This window comes from Doryrhamphus excisus, chromosome 2, assembly GCF_030265055.1.
Source record: "Doryrhamphus excisus isolate RoL2022-K1 chromosome 2, RoL_Dexc_1.0, whole genome shotgun sequence".
Taxonomy (NCBI): domain Eukaryota; kingdom Metazoa; phylum Chordata; class Actinopteri; order Syngnathiformes; family Syngnathidae; genus Doryrhamphus; species Doryrhamphus excisus.
This window is the reverse complement of record NC_080467.1, coordinates 13,346,689-13,360,495: the sequence shown is the minus strand read 5'-3', so window position 1 is coordinate 13,360,495 and position 13,807 is coordinate 13,346,689. Positions and strand designations below refer to the sequence as shown.

The 13,807-nt window shown below is 39.8% G+C and overlaps 1 protein-coding gene across 4 annotated transcripts in view; it reads right to left on the bottom strand.

Annotated features, from left to right (window-relative positions):
* rai14 (retinoic acid induced 14) overlaps positions 1 to 13,807 on the bottom strand; it is a 28,155-nt gene that overhangs the window by 13,973 nt on the left and 375 nt on the right. For all 4 annotated transcript variants that reach the window (XM_058059529.1, XM_058059510.1, XM_058059502.1 and 1 more), the window contains exon 2: positions 11,311 to 11,384. In XM_058059529.1, coding sequence (XP_057915512.1) covers positions 11,311 to 11,346 — 36 coding nt within the window. In that variant the 5' untranslated portion in view covers positions 11,347 to 11,384. The remainder of the gene's footprint in view (positions 1 to 11,310; positions 11,385 to 13,807) is intronic.

Here is a 13,807-nt window from a genome sequence, read left to right as displayed (position 1 = left end):
ATGTTTAGTTCAGGAGGGAGTCGGCGAGTGCTGAGCGGTTTGCCGGGGAAATACTTGTGTTCCATCTCCTCAGGATGACAGCATTTTATTCATTTCATGTCAATTTTTGCAATATTCCGCACCTGTTGAATGAATCCTTAAGATCTGCGGTGGCGAAACGTTTTGACTCATGAGCAATATTGGGTTAATCCATCTATACTGTATATAGTTGGCATCAAACAAAATGACAAAACGGTTAAAACATGCTAGGTTAATTGGCTAGGTTAATGATATTTCTATGTTTTTAATTTGTATTTGCATTTAAATGTTTTTTACATTTTGTGCGAGAGCCACAAAGAGGTGATGATGCAACTCCACAATAGAAGAGATCATGTTTGATGCATATAGGTTAATTGGCCACTCCAAATTCTCCATAGGTATGCATGTGAGTGTGAATGGTTTTGTCTATATGTGCCCTCTGATTGGCTGGCCACCAGTCCAGGGTGTACCCCGCCTCTTGCCCGTAGACAGCTGGGATAGGCTCCAGCACCCCTGCGACCCTCGTGAGGATAAGCGGAGAAAATGAATGAATGAATGAATGAATAAGCTACAGATTGAAATCTGATTGCATTGTCGGCTACAGTTTCAGGGTTAAATGCCATGTGGGCCAGATTAAGACGCTTGGCGGGCCTGATGGGGGCCACGTGCTGCAGTTTGCTCAACCCTGCTTGTGATAAACATATCAGACATGTTTTTTTGGAACTTTAAAAGCAAAATTGTCACAAAAATGTTGCTCAGTTTCCAAATTGCACAACCATTTCACTAGCAAAACTAAACTCATGTGTTATACTGTACAGCAGCATCAAACCACACATGGATGCCAGAGCAGCTATTTGTCATTTTCAGTAAGAAAGACACTCTTCTTCGTCCTTCAATAACTGCCTTGCTGGCAACCATTTCATTGTCTCCCTTCAAAGGCTGTTACCTCATGTGAACCTAAAATTCCTCTCCCCAATAAATACTACCATATGCTTCCCGATCGAGTAGAAATATTTACAGTATATCTCATTTCTATGTCTGCTGTCGTTAATCACATTGACTTGTAAAACAGACAAACCGGTCTGACAACAAATGCACCATTTTGTATTGACATTCTCAGAAGTCATTACATCGGCTCACACTCTATACGTGACGGGAACCAAATACGGCTTCATGTGCAGTTGATTTGTCGTTTTTCACTGTTTTACGATTATAAAGGAAAGTCACGCAGTGCAGCTCTCTGTAGGATTTCTTAAAACAAAGTAACTTTTTATTTGTTTAATTTAGTTTAATTGCAGAAAACTGCATGTCATTAGGTGAAACTGATGTTAATGTTATCCGCATAATGATGATTTTTTTTTTTCTTGCGTCACCAAATTTTGTTTGAACTTGGCTCGAGTTGAAAGATATTCTCCCGAGCAGTAATCAGTTTTGGTAAATGTGCTCATGAGAATTAGGCTACACGCACGTCTCCATGCACAAAATAGGGCAACATAATATTAGTTGCTGACAGGTAATAATTGATTGTTGTTGATTGTGGTGAACAGTGTTATACAGGAGAGCATTGGAGAAGACAGTACTGTTGATGTTAGTATTAGAGCAAATAAAGTCAAATATATCTGCATAAAGCAGATATATTTGGGGGAAAGACTCCAGCTTTGTTAAAATGGTTAAACAAAAGTGAAAGGCCGTCAGGATGACGCAGCACGACGTTGATACCGTTACACGACATTGTCACGGACAGGTTTAAGTGGAGCGGAATGCGCTGCTCCACTTTCAGGCCCGTCTAGTGTCGTCGCGGGGAGGCTGATTAAATAATCATGCGCTTTTGCAAGCATGAGTCCGCCTCTGCAAAAAGTGAACAAAGTGGTACAGCACAGAAATAACGTGCTACTTCAGTGTAGTCGGGATATTACAATGTCCAAAACAAAGACATCTTTTTCTAATTTCCCTCTCAGGCTGACTAAAGTGTATTTCACTTTCCTTTGCAGCGGCAGTGCGTCAGGGAACACTAACCTTGCAATGATACTGTAAACGTCATTCTTCCTCTGTGTGTGTAACTAGGAAATGAAGTGCTACTCGCTTCCCGTCTAACTCCGGGTAGGAGTTTCAGAACCCACCTAGGGTCCTCGCTGAGTCTTTCAGTTGACTTTTGCACTCAAAAAATAAACGTTTAGCCTCAACAACAAAAATCAACGCAACAGTTTCCATTAGTCTTTCTTAGTTATGACAACTTAATTTGAAATTACTTTGAACCAACAAACAATATTGCATTGCGCAAATTAGCTTTTCCTCTTCACTCAAAGTAATGCTTACTGAATAATTGTTGTCATAAGGACAAGTTTTTAACTTCGTAACTCAAAGAAATATGTTAAGTCAATTGACTTAATCATTTTATTCAAAGTAGTTTCATGTGTTGTCTACTAAATTATAATAACAATGCACACAACTTTTTAAGTAGCAGTAACTTAATATATATATACTATATATATATGTGTGTGTGTGTGTGTGTGTATATTATGTTACCAAGCTAATTTTATTAAGTCATGGCAACCTGAATTTTGTTTTAAGCTTACCAACAATAAAATTTGAGTGTATATGACATTCTAAATTAAGTTCATGTAATAGCCAACATTATTATTTGAACATAACTTGAAAAATAAAGTTAGCAACTTGGAAAGTTTATCTAAATCAATTAATTACATTTTTTACATTGCATTCATGTATAAAATCAAGTGGTGTCAACAGATACTCTGAATTACTTTTTAGAGTGTGGGTGCGGACACTGTTGTAGCCCTGTTTTTATCCACACGCTCATTAAGACACACAGACAGTTTGCTGATAACACTAAGAGTTTCCTGTTTGTCCAGGCCAGAGGCTGGCGACATGGAGACAAGAGAGCAAAAGAGGTAGGGAAGCAAGGAAGGAAGAGACAAATTGGAAAAGGAATGCGGAGAGATAAAAAGACACATAGTAAAAAAAAATAAATATACCCTGAGGTGTTTTGGGTTTTTTTACCTCTAACTTCAAATGTTCACAGTGTTACCACAGGTTTATATTAAATTCCAAAGAAAACACACACTGGCCAAGTGGCTACGGATGTTTGTTTGCCTACTGGTTTTTGCTCAAACCTGTCCGCTAAGAGGGATTTGTCTTTCTTTGAACTTCCTCCACTCCATGAAAGCGACCTGAAAACTGTACTTCCTACATCACATAAAGTGCTTTTTTTATGGCCAGTGAGCTGAAGTTTACTTACCAAAGATCTCCTTCTAAATATACGTTAAGCTGTTTTTGTTGATGTAAGGATAAAGAGGTGTCAAGGTGGAACAGGTTGGGATCTATGGAGCTTATTGATTTAGTTCCACAAGCTGTAGAAGTGCTCTACTACATTTCCAGAGGTTAGATTTGACTTGTTTTGTTTCTTCACCGATTGATGAATGGACTACATCTGGCAACTCATGTGACTGAAAACATTTTCCCAAGAAATTGAACAAAAACAGGACTCTGCAAGTATGCCAGATACTGTGACAGTGGTACTGTTAAAACTTGTGTATATAAATCTAGCCTGGAACGGCTCCAGATTGTTGCGGGAGCTCGTTTCATACCATATAGTGGTGTGTCGGTCATGAACGAATGGGTCTAAAGAACTAGATCTTTTTTGTGAAACGGAATGAACGAGGTCACTGCCCCTAAAATACCCGTTTAGTCCGTTCAGTGGAGAGTCAGTTCACCATTCCTTTTGCAGGGTGGGACTATCCGCCCTGCAAAAAGACCGAGAGATTGACCAACACTGTCGGTGACCTCGTTCATTCCGTTCACAAAAAAGAACTAGTTCTTTTGACACGTTCGTTGTTGTGCAGTTGAGTCGGAACGAACGTGAACATGAGTGAGCGAACTGACTCGACACGGCTGACCGGGTCTATGCACAGCCGGAGATCACAGCCTGACAACCAATTGACTGAAATGACTGAAATGAACGGATCTTTTTACTGCATTAACCGTAATGATCCGGTTCACAGAAATGAAAGGATTTGCCCACCGCTATTAACATCCCGTGTAATCCCACAACTTGTACACAGGCCTCGCCAAACCATTTAAACCTGCAAAATGGTATAATGTTGATCGATGTTCACAGAGTGAATACTTAGAAGGGGTAGAGAATGGTGAATGCAGTAAAGTAGAGGTGTGATTGGTGAATATAAAGTGAAGTGACGTACAAGAAGGAAATCAAATAATAACAAAATCGTACAAAAAGGCTTTTAGACTTGTGTGGATGAGCATGGATGAGTGATATTTTTCTTGTGTTGTCTTGTTATTTTTCCGTTCACCCATGCTTTGACAGATCTATATCTATATAACTATATCTGTATCTATAATTTCTAATTAGATATTATAGATTTTTTTTACACATAATAAGCTGCTACAACTTTTGTTATAGATAAAGGCAGCTTAATGTCAGCTGACAAAGGGATGTTTATGATGTGGGTGACCCACACTACCTTGTTGTAACGGGCACCCCTATTGTAAGGAGTTTCCTGCACAATATTAAAAAATGATTACTTACTACACAATGTTGTGTGCATCCAGCTTTATGTTCTGGAGCAGACTAACAGTAACTGTCTTTGTTTGACGACGTGTGAGATGGACAGGAAGGCAGATGACAGCATGGCTGCAACAACAGAAGAATAAAAGGAAAAGAAAGACAAGAGATTTGACGCGTTTACAATATCTCTGGCCTTTGATCGGCCGTGGGCCGTAACGCCAAAGTCCTTATCTGCAACAAAGCAGATGTCCTCAAATACACTCAAACAATACATGTCTTATTTTTTCAGTGCTGGGACAATAGAGCTTACTCCACTTCATTTGGCAAACAGACATGAATATAAGACAAACACACACACATTGTGGTTTACTGGAATCTTAATCCAGAGGCTCATAATGATTAATAATGATCTGCAGTCCACATGTAGGAATGAAAACAATAACATCTGTCCAAACACCACGTGTGTATGCAGACCATTTTTAACACAATAACCTTAAATACTGTGTATTTGCAAAGTAGTTTTTTGTGGTGTTCTACACAAAAATGTTCACTATTTTTAAGTGGTGCAGCTCCAGGAAAGTCCAATTTGCATATTTTAAGCAGATATCATAAATCCTGCCATGTTTCTCATTGTGTTGCTGTAACGCTATGATTTGTGAAAACAGATTTGACAAAAAAAGAGAAGTTTAAAAAAGGAAAATTCTAGCAGATGTCCAGCACAGAAGCTGCAAATCAAGGCCTCTTTGGGTTAAAAATAGTTGTCACGCAACACTTCCTTAGGATACAAATAGCCCTTCTCACCCTATAAATAAAACACTGCTAAACTTGGAAATGAATGAAGCAGCTTCATTAAAGAGTACCACGAATGAAACAAAGTGTGTCCACTTAGTAAAAAAGCAGTCACAGGCTTCATTTGGCTGGTAAATCCGTCATTTCAAAATCGGCAAGCATAAAACAACAACTCAAAGGTGAACTGAGACTAACCCTCACGTCATCCACCTCCTGGACTGATATATTGTCCCACTAAGTCAGGACCTTCCAAGCTAAACAATCGGAAAATGAAAGCAAGGAACTTGACTGTTTCTTCGATTCCTGTAAGGGACTATTCTCATTTTCCTCGACACGATCATTATTACTTTCATTTATGATCCTCGTGGCATCGTTTTGGCTTCAAGTTCACATCGCTTGATTTGCCGTCAGTCTTCTGGCTATCTTGTGAGTTTAGCATATCTTGCTGTATGACTTCATGATGTCCGACTAGTGCAAATAAACTTTGTCCAAGACACATAGAAACATGGACAGACATATTGTGTAACCAAAACGGGCATGATTTATTGATTCAATTACAAATGGGTCAATAGTTTCTTGCTATGTTATGGTTAGCCAATATCCTCTTTAATCCTGCTAAACTGACGAATCAGAGCAATGCATTTATTCATCACAATGACACGGTCATGTTAACACAGCAACACGAAATTCTGCCATCAGATAATGCTGGCTTTGTTGTGACAGTCACAGTTGCTTTCAACACAACAGGACAGTAAAAGCGACACTCGGATTGAACCATCACAGAACAGGATATGGTTTCACACAGTCACAGTCCCGAGCTCGGACAAAACTCTCACCCAGCCAAATGGACCATAATTCACACTAACAGCATAGCACATTTGGCTAGGTGTCATAGAATGACTGTAATGTAATTGCTTCTTTCAGTTTTTTTTTAACTCATTCAATACTAAAGACTGTTGTTCTACACATATCATGTTTATTATTAACGTATAATGAACTTTTTCATAATGTGGTTTCTAGCAGCATGTTTGGGTTCACATGTACAGGCGATAAGGAATAACTAGAAGAGAGATCCCCTTTCCAGCTTTAATTGGATCCATGTTTATACCCTAAGATACTTTGCTGCTGCTGCCTTCTGTTGCATTCCATGGAAGTTTTCTTTCATAGAAATATATTAAGGCAAAGGTAGCATAGTGGCGATTATTAGCAAACTCGCTGTAACGATCAGCAGAAACTCAGGCTGAGTAGCAATAATTGTGTGAATGCTGAAAGCATATTTCCACAGCATTTCAGTCCAGCTTCAGCTTCCGTGTTTCATTCTAAATAGAAATTTAGCATCATCTAGTGCAGGGGTCTCAAACTCAATTTACCTGGGGACCACCGGAGCTAGGTTCTAGGTGAAGCCGGGCCGCATCAGGTTTTCAAAAAAAACCCAAAACGCATTTATTAAAAACTGGGAAAAAACTATCTTCAATGCTTTTGCTTCTGCTATACCGTACACTTTTTTAGTACTTTGGTTCCGGTTTTAAGAATAAACACAATAAATCAATCAATCAGTAATAAATAAGTAAAATAATAATAAAACAGCAAATAAGAAAAACGTAAGAAACCACATACAGTTGGTAGAGAAATTATTTTTTTCAGATTCAAATGTACAGTATTAACAGTTATTTAACCTTTAACATGAACATTAATGAAACTTAATAATTTTACCCAATTAGCAAGTTAGCATCATACTCAGTTCCATCTGGGAGCAGCGTCGTAACTTTAACAACATGTTTGATGAGATGCTTTATCTTGACGTGTATTTTCCGTTTTATTCCAAATCATTTCCTGCATTTATTTGTACCCAGCATCATAAGCCTTTAGCTTCATTGCTAATCCAAAGCAAAACAGGGCGGGGTAACAGGGTAGGGTAACAGTATGGGCGGGGCAAAATCATGTTAATTGTGTCCGGTGTGCACACAGCTTTAAGCTGCCATTTCAACATTAAACTTTGGTATCAAGGTGGGCGCCTCAAAGTAGCGTCTTGCGGGACGCATTTGGCCCACGGGCCGCGAGTTTGAGACCACTGATCTAGTGACTAATAACTCTGATTGGGGGGGGCAGCTTGCTTTTGTCTGAATGAGGCTTTTTTTTTTTTTTTTGCTGTCTCTTGCTCAGATTTGTCAACACAGACACCCACCCATCCTCCCCCAGATTAACAAAGATCTCTCCCTGAGGCTTTACTGTCACTCCCAGTATTAATACCCTTTTGCTGCAGTGGCCAGAATAAACTCAAACTGGCCAAATCAAGTCAGACAGGGCCAAATAAAACACACCCTACGAGAGAGAGGTGATTCAGCTGAATAAGAAATCATCTCCAGCTGAAGGATTTAGGCGCCATAAAGTTAGGGTCTAAATCTTAGATCCTAACTTAGATTTGATTTATAACGTCCATGTTTCCCAAAATCATATGTTAAAGCTGGTGCACAAAGCGTTCTTTAGAAATGTTTTCAGATGATCAGCATGTGACCGAGTGCCTTGGCTGCAGCCCCGCTTTATTTAACACAGCAGACACATTCCATTACGCCTCCTGATATGATAAGGAAGGTCTCCATTCCTGCAACATTTACACAGCTTAAATTAGATGATAGGCGTTCATGGTGGAGCACAATTTCAGCCCCCAAAAATGATCTATTTTTGGGGGCTGGATGATCATCCGGATTAATTTAGCGGCGGCATGGAACAGCTGTGCAGAGTGAGAGGAGACGGTGTAATCTGTGCATCAATTAGATAAGGGAGGGTGTGTGTGTCTACACTTGCATTGTAGATACAAAGTACATGGATGCTTATGTGTGTGTGTGGGGGGGGGGGTTAATCCTTCATCGTCTAGCAACTGGGTGAGCAGTTTTAAGTAGTGACAATACTAAGGGCTGCGTGAAGCATCCATTGTCAACTACATAATACGCAGACAATACCAAGGCTGCATAATATTACTGTGAGAATGTGTGTGTGTGTGTGCATAATAGCTAATTGTACATGGAATCAAAGGATACGAGACCGTGGCCGACTTCATTTTTGTATGCTGTTATTTCAGTAGCCAATCAAAAACAGAAAACAAAAACAATTGAATGTATTTTTAATGATATTCCAACAGTTATGTGTGTCCTAATGAAGATGTATTCATAGACGCAGTTCCAAGTGCATATGGAAGACGTTTTTTATGACACCCTTATTTTGTTAACACAAACATCAACGCTCTTATTTTGAAGGACGGTCACAGTGTTTTTTTGTGTTACATGTGTGGAGAATGAGTTGTGTTATAAAATAAATCGCTCAGAACCCGCGTGTAGTTATCAGACATTGTAAAATGAAAAAATAACAGCAATATGGGACTTTAAATAACAGAAGAGGCAAATTAAGTGAAATAAATCTTTATAAAGGAGGAAATTGGGTTTGTTTTAAATAAAGGGCTGGCTTTGGGGGGGTGGAACATTCCTGTGTACACTGTCACTGACAAACAAAACCTAAAATAGAACCAAGGCGGTATTTTAATTCTATTGTGGTTGCTTCATGGTTACTATGAGGGGCAATGGAATGGCTTTTGGCTCGGAGGATTAAACAAGCTCTTTCCTCCATGACTTAATGATGGTCGTTTGTTTTAATCAAAGCATGCTGACAGATAAGCTAAATATGAAAAAAAAAAATACTTTACATTGCTTCGTTTCATCGCAAAAAAAACAAAAGGTCAACAATCAAAGTGTTAAATTGTAGGTGGGAGTGAAGGCACGTAGCTTGGCTTCGTGTTTCTAAGCAACATTCACATCCCCTGCTCGTCTTTTTTCTTCTCTCAGTGCCGCCTACAACTGGCCGCCGGAGCTGATGGACACCGAGCGATGCAGTCAAAAAGCATCCACATCAGACATTGTACAACTCTTACTATTTCCCATATATTCCTTTTTTTTTGGCAGTCCGCCACAAATAAATCAGGGGCCGCCACAGATAGATTTGGGGTGCCCTGTTGGGGTGCCGTTGTACCGTCGCTCATGTAACATATGATGGCATTGTGACTTTGCTTCCAAACACCTCATACATAACACCTCACATTGCTCACATTTTGTAATGCATCTGTAAAAGAAATATACAATAATGTGCACATTATCTTTAAAATCAGCACACACATGCAACCCAGGAAACAATGTGGATGCCAATAATAGCCTGTGCATCTTAGCATGAGCTAAAGATAAAATAATGTCATACATTTCTTATAAAACAAACCAAAAAGGTCAGTTTTTCCCGTCCACACACACTGACAAACACCTACATGTTTACATGGACGAGAGGTAAAAAATGTATTTGCATGGTTGTGAAACACTGACTTAGTGTAATAACAGATTTTGGAGCCGGTAAAAGGTGAGGGTGGACAAGCCATGAGAGGCTTGCAGCTCAACCCTGAACGCGACATTTTTTTCTGAACAATGGACGTCGTTGTTCTCCTCCCCACGTAACAGGGTGAATTTTCAATGATTTACTTTCATTGGGCTGCATGCCCAGCCAACATCTCCGTCATTCAAACAACAAATACCATGAGCATTTGTCATGTATAGGGCCCAATTTACCAATTTATTTAAATGACTGATCCATGACTTCCTGTTTGTGATTGTTACATTAAGATTAAGATGAACTACTTCCATGAATCACGTGGCTGGCATAAAAATGGTCCTGAACATCGCTGTACTATGGAAACAGCAGTGATTTATTTTCAGTATTTTCAGTCTCTACTCTTAAAGGGCCCCATATTATATAACTTTACTTTTCACCAAAAGTACGTCTCAGTGGTTCTACAATGGTGTATTAGAAGTGTGTTCTAGCCTAGATGCTGGAATTTAGATTACTAAGCCCTGCTGGGTATATGTTGTATGGCGTGTCTGTAGCTTTAATGCTAATGAGCTGTGTGTGTCTCCACTCTAAAAAGCACTATTGTAGTCTTTATATATAGACTACTACTACATATACACCGGAACTGGACTTGTGTGACATAATAGATGTCGTATATCACATACAATTATATTACATTAAGGAGCGGAACTAAAGGTGATATGGTGTCGTGAAAACCTTGCAATGCAACTGTTCGAGTGCCATTTCTCATGGTTTGTGCTCATTGAAGTCAAGTTTCATAATGGGGTTCTTTGAATGACCCTTGCCGTGACTAAGTAAACGTGGAAAAGTACTCTTAAGATGACTCTTCTCGTTTGTATTGAACCGAATCTCATCACTTTTGGTCCATCACACACTGTTAACATCCTTCACTCCAATCCTCTACTGAAACTCCCTCTTAAGCCCTCATTAATCCAGGAACTTCCAGACTTTTCCTGTCTGGAGTTGGCCTCCGCTGTCATCACAGTGACAGCAGATGAGTCAGATGCATGTGGAGACGCCTCACTTCCTCTCTGTGTAACAATGTGTCAGGTAGGGACGTTCATCCTCCCCCAAAAGATTGATTATTCATCTGCAGAATAAAAAAGTGTGCGACTGCACTTCTGCTGCACAATGGTGGCCTTTGCTGTGGTATATTCATAAGTGACTCGCTATAAACGAAAGAAAGTGTGGTTTCTGTGTGCACCGCTCTACACCATAAATCATGGCTTTGCCAACCTTGTCTCTCAACCGTGACCTCATTTTTCTAGAGGTGCTACCCTTCTCATGGCACCCACAATTAAAGCTGTCAAACCATGCCATGCCAAACCGAGCTTTTCCCATATGTTTTCCCTTTACAAATCATGCAGCAAAAGGGAGGCTAAATGGATTATGTGTATATTATGATTCAAAACTTTTGGGGTTTATTTGTTTTTCTTTGCAAAATATCAATCATTTGTGGAAGGAGAGTCTGTGTTACAAATCATCTACAGCTGCTTAAGACATACACAGTCCCGCTACACACTCACTGCTTAGTCACCAGCATGTGTTTTAGTACTTACATCAGTTTTCCTGAACTTGGCTTTAAGGCTCTTCATGTTCGGTCTAGTCCATGTAGTCTCTCACTCAGTCACGGCTGGAAGAAGGGGGAGGAAAACACAAATGTTGAAGCACTAGAGTAATTTCTAGAGCATACTTTTAGTTACAGTTCATTTGGTAATGGATATATTGGGGCGAAGATACTGAAACAAAGTAGCGTTACAGACAGAACTTGATTATGTGATTACACAATTCCAAATAGATCACATATGCGGTGATGAAAGAAACGGAAATCAAAAGACAAAACTAGTTCAAAATAAATAAATCTAATAAAAAAAAATTTTTTTATGAAAATAAGTAAAATTAAATTAATTCATTCATTTTCTACCACTTATCCTCACGGGGGTTGCGGGGGGTGCTGGAGCCTATCCCAGCTGTCTTCGGGCGAGAGGCGGGGTACACCCTGGACTGGTTGCCAGCCAATCACAGGCCACATATAGACAAACAACCATTCACACTCACATTCATACCTATGGACAATTTGGAGTCGCCAATTAATCTAGCATGCATCAAACATTCATTCATTCATTCATTCATTCATTTTCTACCGCTTTTTCCTCACGAGGGTCGCGGGGGTGCTGGAGCCTATCCCAGCTGTCTTTTGGAGAGAGGCGGGGTACACCCTGGACTGGTCGCCAGCCAATCACAGGGCACAAATAGACAAACAACAATTCACACTCACTTCACATTCATACCTATGGACAATTTGGAGTCGCCAATTAACCTAGCATGTTTTTGGAATGTGGGAGGAAACCGGAGTACCCGGAGAAAACCCACGCATGCATGGGGAGAACATGCAAACTCCACACAGAGATGGCCGAGGGTGGATGCATCAAACATGATCTCTTCTATTGTGGAGTTGCATCATCACCTCTTTGTGGCTCTCGCACAAAATGTAAAAGACATTTAAATACAAATACAAATTAAAAACATAGAAATATCATTGTATCCCCCCACAGACATTGATTCTTTAGCATGCTGCCCTCAATGCAAAAAGTTTAAACACCCCCAGTGGAAGCAAAGCATATCAACATTGTTCCATATTAATTTTTTCATTCTTTATGCGTAAACACGGGCAAATGTGAGGTATTGTTCTGTTTCTCATCCCCCTTGCAAGGAACAGGCTAGTTTGAAACAAGACATACCACAGGCAATTCCAATTTAAACCTCACTGCAAATGGGTTCCAGCTTTGTATGGCTTCCGATGCCGATGTTTTAAATCATCGCCGAACCCTCGAGGATGTCTGACTGCCTTAGTTCCTCCTAGCAAAGGCCTTTTTCTTTCCATGGCCAACTTAACCTCAGCCGTGATTTACCTCCAAAAAATTCCGGTGAGCATTCCAGCCTTATAACGAGGCTACTTACTTCATTATGTTTTTTTGCAGGCTCTCCCGCAGCTGCTTGTATTTCAAGCATGCAAAGCAGTAGCTGTCTGTTCTCTGGAACATTCACTGTGTTTTCTACAGCAGCGATTCCCATCCAGGGGTGCAGGTATAGATCATATATTTATCATACTGTTTGGAACCTCTGAACCTGAATTTTTTGTCGAATAGCCCATCACTGTTTCCCAAAGTCAAAGCTGATCTTGTTTTGGCTAAAATGCAAAGATAATAGATCTTAGACAAACAACCATTCACACTCACATTCATACCTATGGGCAATTTGGAGTCGCCAATTAACCTAGCGTGTTTTTGGAATATGGGAGGAAACCGGAGTACCCGGAGAAAACCCACGCATGCACGGGGAGAACATGCAAACTCCACACCGAGATGACCGAGGGTGGAATTGAACCCTGGTCTCCTAGCTGTGAGGTCTGCGCGCTAACCACTAGACCGCCGTGTCGCCCCAGATCTTAGGAGTTACATATTTAAATGAAAAAACAATTAATTGCTGACCAAAATAGTTGTCCATTAATCGGGTAATCGATTATCCATCCATTTTCTATGCCACTTATCCTCATTAGGGTCACAGTGGTAAGCTGGAGCCTATCCCAGCTGACTTCAGGTGGACTGGTGGCCAGCCAATTGCAGGGGTAATCGATTAACCATTGATTAATTATTGCAGCTCTACTTGTATGACAGCTGCAAATGCTGTTACTTAATGGTAAGTGCTTTGATACGTTTTTCTAAGAATGTTATTAAAGTTAATGGTCAGTACACCATAGATCATTTTCATGTTTGATTATATAGTTGCTAACTTATTTTTACGCTTGCATGTTAAGAATGGTAAAATAGGTGGAACCTGGAACAGACTATTTCGATTTACATTATTTTCTATGGGAAAATTTGCTTTGAGGTTTGACTATTACTATTATTACTGTATATAAATTGTGCATATACATTTATACATGAATATTTACATAACCGGCAGACATGGAGGGTAAAAAAAACATGCCATTTGTGATGCACACAGTTCGCAAGTTAGTTAGTAAGTTAGTTAGGTTGCTGTACAATGGCTTCT